The sequence below is a fragment of the Bubalus kerabau genome, chromosome 14, assembly GCF_029407905.1.
Source record: "Bubalus kerabau isolate K-KA32 ecotype Philippines breed swamp buffalo chromosome 14, PCC_UOA_SB_1v2, whole genome shotgun sequence".
Taxonomy (NCBI): Eukaryota; Metazoa; Chordata; class Mammalia; order Artiodactyla; family Bovidae; genus Bubalus; species Bubalus kerabau.
In genome coordinates this window covers 25325220-25332246 of record NC_073637.1, presented here as the reverse complement: position 1 = coordinate 25332246, position 7027 = coordinate 25325220, and the positions used below count along the sequence as shown (strand labels likewise).

Sequence of the window (7027 nt, the reverse complement as noted above, 5' to 3'; positions counted from 1 at the left end):
GTTTCAACTCTTTCTGCCAATAACTGCTGGAAGTGATTTAGTGCAGCTGGAGAATAAACTGACAATCATTATAGCCTGCAAAGTGTGAAAAAAATTTGATTGCACTATTGTGATCTGAGGACCGATGACGCCCAGCGGATGAGACTTGGAGGGGGAGGGGGGGGGGGAAGCCTACTTTATAATAATTCAAGAACTTGTAGAAGAGGGGTGATTCCTGGGGCAAGTCCAACTGTTTATCCGGTGAACCCTCTTCCAGGGCTTGTTTTATAAGAATTCACTGTAAGTGCCCAAGGGAAATGCCTTCATCTGAATGGGGTTGTGGTGCTGCCTGCGTTCAGATGGTTTCCCCAGCTGATAAAAGTCCTCGCTAAGGAATCGCACAGATGTGGCTCCTTTGGGGAAGATGAAGGCAGAGGAGACAAACAACGGGGTGGAGCGCAGGGGCGGCCTCCAGTGATGCCTGCAGGCCGGCGGGGTCCCCTCTTCCAGGCCGGTTCACCTGCGCCCCCGCGGGGTCCGCGCTGCAGGAGAGATGCCCTCGCCCCTCCCGCGGCGCCCTCACCTGCCCGGCGACCTCTCGCCGTCGTCGGGGGACTCGCGGCCCTGCAGCAGCCCCTGCGAGCTCTTGGGTCGCATCCCGCCGCTGGCCCAGCGCCTCCGGCGCCGGCTGGCCTGGTGTTCCATCGACTGGGAGCAGGTGTGTCTGCTACGGAGGCTGGGCGCGGGGGGCTTTGGCTCGGTGTATGAGGCCACCTACCACGGCGTGCGCGTGGCGATCAAGCAGGTGAGCCGGTGCTCCAAGAACCCGCGGGCGTCAAGGCGCAGCTTCTGGGCCGAGCTCAACGCGGCCCGGCTGCGCCATGCTAATATCGTGCGCGTGCTGGCGGCCAGCACGCACCCGCCCCCGGGTTTTGACAGCCTGGGGACCGTTATCATGGAGTTCGGGGGTAACATCACCTTGCACCAGGTCATCTACGGCCCCCCCGGCTGCCCCGGGGACTCAGGCATGCAGCTGGGCTTGGAGAGGTGTCTAAAGTACTCCCTAGACGTGGTCAGCGGCCTGCTGTTCCTCCACGCGCAAAGCATCGTGCACTTGGACCTCAAGCCGGCCAACATCCTCATCAGTGAGCAGGACGTCTGCAAGATCGGGGACTTCGGCTGCTCCGCGAGGCTGGAAGACCTGCGGAGCCCGCGGACGCCTCACCACCTGGGTGGCACCTACACTCACCGAGCCCCGGAGCTGCTCAAAGGAGAGCCCATTACACCCAAGGCCGACATCTACTCCTTCGCCATCACCCTCTGGCAGATGAGCACGCGGGAGGCACCCTTCTCGGGGGAGCGGCAGCACGTGCTCTACGCCGTGGTGGCCTACCACCTCCGGCCCGCCCTCCAGGCACCCGTCTTCACCGACTCGGTCCCCAGGAAGACGCTGGCGGGCATCGTCCAGCGCTGTTGGGCGGCCCTTGCTCCCGAGAGGCCGAGCGCAGAACTTCTCTTGGGGGACCTCCACGCTTTGAAAGAGGAGCTGGGAGGACTCGAGACTGGATCCAGATAAGCGTCTGTCTTGTTTCTGATCGTTTTTAACGAAGTGAAGATTTAGCGGGGGAAAAAATCATATAGGTAGGATGGATTTTTAGAAAATAAAGTCCCTAAAAAACTCCCTTTATCTCGAATGCTTTTTCTAAGACAAACTGCAGAGCGGTCGTGGTGCTCTTTGTCGTTATTTAGTCGCTAAGTCATGTCTGACTCTTTTGCTACCTCATGGACTACAGCCGGCCAGCCTCCTCTGTCCATGGGCTTCTCCAGGCAAGAATACTGGAGTGGGTTGCCATGCCCTCCTCCAGGCAGTAACAGGTATTCCTGAATAAATTGTAAAAAAAAAAAAAAAAAAAATAGTTGTCTGCAACCCCAACAAAGAGGACAGCAGCTCATAACTCTTGTTGTTTTCATTAAAATGGCTATTCTTTGTATTTGTTGTTGTTGAGTCCCTAAGTAGTGTCTGACTCTTTGCTGATCCCATGGACTGTAGGCCACCAGGCTCCCCTATCCATGGGATTTCCCAGGCAAGAATACTGGAGTGGGTAGTCATTTCCTCCTCCAGGGGATCTTCCTGATCTTCCAGACCCAGGGATGGAATCAGGGTCTCTTGCATTGGCAGCCAGATTCTTTACCGCTAAACCACCAGAGAAGCCCCCTGGTGGTTTTGCTGCTGCTGCTGCTAAATCATGTCAGTCGTGTCCGACTCTGTGCGACCCCATAGATGGCAGCCCACAGGGTCCCCCGTCCCTGGGATTCTCCAGGCCAGAACACTGGAGTGGGTTGCCATTTCCTTCTCCAATGCATGAAAGTGAAAAGTGAAAGTGAAGTCGCTAAGTCGTGTCAGACTCCTAGCGACCCCATGGACTGCAGCGCACCAGGCTCCTCCGTCCATGGGATTTTCCAGGCAAGAGTACTGGAGTGGGGTGCCATTGCCTTCTCCCCCTGGTGGTTTTAGGACCTACCTTATCTCCTTACAGAGTTATGTTTTGCTTTCTCATCTACTGTGCTTACTGTAACGGTTCCATGGTACTGCACTTTTTCAGATTTGTTATTTGTAAAACCAGGGTTTCCAAAACAGAACTGAATTAGAAAATGCCAAAACTTTTGATACTCAAATAACATGCTCCATACCCACCACCTAAATTTAAACTACTAACAGTTAATTTTGTTCCCATACTACATAAGTGAACACATTTTTTAAAAAAAGATTACTTTTCCTTCCTCCTCCAAAAACCTACTTGTTTCTAATGACCTTCACACATACAACTCTCAAATTGAGATAAATTTAGTTTTGTAGGAATAATATGTTAAATGATTTCTTGTGATATTTTGAACTTGTATAATTTTGCTGAAATACTTCTGAACTGGGTCCCTTTTCCAGTTATCTGCATGAGACAACAAGGAAAGATTACACAAAGTGAGAAGAAATAATAACCTTGAGGAATAGTAAAATTTAACATTGGGATGGAGGCAAGCAGACAAGGAGAACCAGATTCCCATCCTAGAAATCAAGGCCATGGTTGCTGGTAGATGGATTTAGAACAATGAGGTGACTGAACCCAGTTTTTAGGGCAAAGTTGACTTCTGTTCAGCAACAACACTTTCAGCAAGGGCTTTAGGTAAGAGCTGCTGCTGTTAAGTAGCTAAGCTGGGTTCAACACTTTGTGATCCCATGGACTGCAGCACGCCAGGCTTCCCTGTCCTTCACTGTCTCCCAGAGTTCACTCAAACTCATATCCATTGAGTCAGTGATGCTATCCAACCATCTCATCCTTTGCCACCCCCTTCTCCTCTTGCCCTCAGTCTTTCCCAGCATCAGGGTCTTTTCCAATGAGTTGGCTCTTTGCATCAGATGGCCAACATATTGGAGCTTCAGCATCAGTCCTTCTAATGAATATTCAGAGTTGATTTCCTTTAGGATTGCCTGGTTTGAGCTCCTTGCAGTCCAAAGGACTCTCAAGAGTCTTCTCCAACACCGCAGTTCAAAAGCATCAATTCTTTGGCGCTCAGTGTTCTTTATGGTCCAACTCTTACATCCATACATGACTAATGGGAAAACCATAGCTGTAACTATATGGACCTTTGTCGGCAAAGTGATGTCTCTATGATGTAGGAGCTGCACTTGGTCTTTAAAGAATGAAGTGACTGGGTGAGGTCATTAGGACAAAGTTGACTTGCCTTTAACAACACCACTTTGAGCAACAGCTTGATATAGAAGCTATGCTTCGATTGTTGAGGCAGAAGGGAGAAGCAGAAAACTTAAGAGGGGGTGAGATGCACAGAAGTGTTTTGCAATTGCTGGTTTGGTTGAGTTTACTTTTGGGATAAAAGAAGTGAGTTTATCTTTGAAAGAAGCAAGAGGAGACAGTGATGACCAGTGAGGTTTTAAGAACTTGTGTAAGAAATGAAAAGGAATGCCAGAGGAAAGAGACTGTGGCCTTGGAGAGGAAGAATGTCTCTTTTTGGATGTGGGCAGAGGGCAGGACAACTGCCACCACAGATGAGACTTTAAGCAGGAGGAAGAGGGACCGGGGAGGTTCACATCTTTGGACTTCCACTTTCTTCTGTTAAGAGAGATTGAGAGTAGGGGGTCCACAGAGTGAGGTGATGGGTTAGAACCATTCTCCAGGGAAGCAAAAGGGAGCTGTCTATGACTGCATGGTATTGGTCCAGTGCTCTGGGCTTTGTCTACAAAGCTGGGGACAAACCAGCCACAGACCCATACCAACAAAAGCTTCCCTCTGTGCATGGTAGCAACAGGAGTTCATGGTTGGCATGTTTAAAATACAATGGATTGAAGAAATTACAGAGGATAAGTTTGTTACACCAGATGTGTTAAAACAAGATTTGAACTATGCTGAAATACCTTATTTCAGACAGACAAGCCATGGAAAGATACCTGTTAAAAGCATTCTTAAATAAATTATGGAATTCAGTTCCCCAAACGAACATGGCCACAGCTCAGATCCAAACATCTTCCCTGCTCCTGGGAACCGCATAGAGTGACACAGAGAAAAGGGTCTAGGGACCTTGTAAACCCCGCGGTCAGGAACACTAAGAGACAGAGAAAATGTACAGACTCCAAATGTCAGCAGTGATGCCTAATGACTGGAAGAGCTTGCCGGGAAAGAAAGCAGGGAGCCGTGGCAGGTGGCTCAGGGGAGGACCTTGTCATGGCAGATACCAGAAAGACTTTGCAAAAATACATGCTCTGAAGAGCAGATGGCCGTGTAGAGGGCACAAGTTGAGGATGAAACTCCTGAGAACAGGGCTGAGATCATACAGAGCTAAGTTTACAAGAGTTATGAGAGAGCAAAAGAGAACAGAGAGTGTTGAGGAGGGTCTACCCACTGCTGAGCTCGGAAAGCAGTTAACTGAGAGGGTCACTGGGTATGGGGTCCAGAAACACAAGACAGCCACAGAAGCCCCCTGATAAACACAGAGAAATGAAAAACTTTCCCAGGGTCACACAGCTAAGTGATTGGGCCAGAACCCATGTCCTTAACCATTCTACTTCACCACCCAGAATGGTGGTGATGTCAGGGAATACCCTAGTCTTAGCTTCATGATTTCAAACGTTTAAATGTATTTTATCTAATTCACAAAAGTCAACCAAGAAAATTGCTGTTGGAGGCATTACTTGCTACAACATTAGGATAGTGTCATTGGGGATGGTTTTTAAAGGGAAACAGAAAGGTATTTGACAAAAATAGTATCATGCCCAATGCTGATAGAAGGAGGTAGATATAGAGTATACTTGGGGCTTCCCTGGTGGCTCAGTGGTGAAGAATCCACCTGCCAATGCAGGAGATGCAGGTTCACTCCCTGAGTTGGGAAGATACCCTGGAGAAGGAAATGGCAACCCACTCCAGTATTCTTGCCTGGAAAATTCTACAGTTAGAGGAGCCTGGTGGGCTACAGTTCATGGGGTTGCAAAGAGTTGAACACAACTTAGCAACTGAGCATGCATGCATTAAATGGGAGCAGACAGCTCAGTTTATTTCTTTTATAAAAAATCCTTTAATATGAAAAAGGAAAATAAAAATTTATCCTTAGAGACCTATATAAAAGGCACTATTGGTTACTTGAAAAAAACAAGGTTTATTTTTTTTTAACCTAGAAAACAGTATAGAGAGCTTTGAAGTTAAAGCTATGGTAATAATATAAATTAAAATTCATTAGGAAAATTGATACATAAAGATAAATGAATTTCTCAGAAACCAGGAGAAAAGCAAAATACATTGAAAATAGCAAGACAAGGCAATGGGAGGTTCAGTCTGGGAAGACTAATACCCAAATTTTAGAAGTTCTAGGAAGAGAAAAACATGGAAAATAGGATAAAAGTATCAACAATTGAGAAACCAAAATCTTCCAGATTGAAAAGATGATTTCCCAGACAATAAATGAAAACACACTACCAGAAGGCATATTACCATAAGATTTTGGAACAGTAGGGGCAGTGAGAAAGTCCTGAAAACCTCCAGGAATTTTATTAAAAATCCAGATCACTTACCAAAGATAAGAATCCTGAAAGATAATGGAGGCTACTACTTACAAAATTCTGAGGGAAAATCATTTCCAACGTAGAATTCTATACCCAGCCAAACTATCAAGCTGACTAAAGACCTCTCCACACATGCAAGGTCTCACAATTTTACTTCTGTACACCTTTTCTCAGGGAACTACTTGAGGGTTTACTCCACCAAAAGCGAGTATATAAACCAAAGAAGAAGAAAAAGAAAACACAGGATCCAGGAAATCAGTACAATACAGAGACAAAGGGCAAAGCTGACAGTGAGTGAAGATCACAAGCAGACTGGAGCAGGTCTGAAGACCCAAAGAAAATAAAGTAAATGAATATCTGTATTTGAATGGACTGAAAGAATACTTCCATAATTTGAAGAGAGTCTGGATTTAACTTAATGATGAGTACAGAGAAAACAAAGCAAATAAAACAGAAAGTTTATTAGCCTTTAGGGGGCATGAAATATTGGGCAGCACAAGGAAAGCCAATTTTCATAAGAAATGATTCAGTTCAAAATAGCCTTGTAGAGTTCTAATGATGTAATACAATATGTTGATCTAATCAGAGCTATAACATAAAAATGATGAAAGGAAGAGTAGAGAATTATGACTATAGAGAACAGAAACAGGAGTGATCCTAATTTTCCAAAGACAGAAGTCACTAAACAATAACTGAAACTAAACAAATCAAGAAGAGTCTATATAAGCACACTATTTAGAGGTGCAGACTTAGACAACAAAATTGATAGCAAAAAGTTAAAAGTGGCTGGGAGACTCTAAGACTTTGTGTGACATCCTAGAGGGATTCGGGGCGGGGGGTAGTAATAATTCTAGTGCAACTATTTGACTCTTTGATGTGCATGTATAACTGATGAAAATCAAGACTAAATTCAAAAATAAAAAGAAATTGAGTGTGTGGCTAGGTCTTAGGAGAAGATGGACAATAGGGATATATATTTTTTTT

The 7027-nt window shown here is 46.0% G+C and overlaps 1 protein-coding gene across 1 annotated transcript; it reads left to right on the top strand.

Annotated features, from left to right (window-relative positions):
• The first annotated feature begins 370 nt into the window (after positions 1-370).
• Positions 371-1660, top strand: MOS (MOS proto-oncogene, serine/threonine kinase). The gene has a single exon (XM_055546031.1). The coding sequence runs from the start codon at positions 533-535 to the stop codon at positions 1553-1555; it is 1023 nt and encodes a 340-aa protein (XP_055402006.1). The 5' UTR covers positions 371-532; the 3' UTR covers positions 1556-1660.
• The last annotated feature ends 5367 nt before the right edge of the window (positions 1661-7027 follow it).

Bases quoted from the DNA above. Each gene is read 5' to 3' on its own strand.
- MOS (XM_055546031.1), top strand. From the start codon at position 533: ATGCCCTCGCCCCTCCCGCGGCGCCCTCACCTGCCCGGCGACCTCTCG.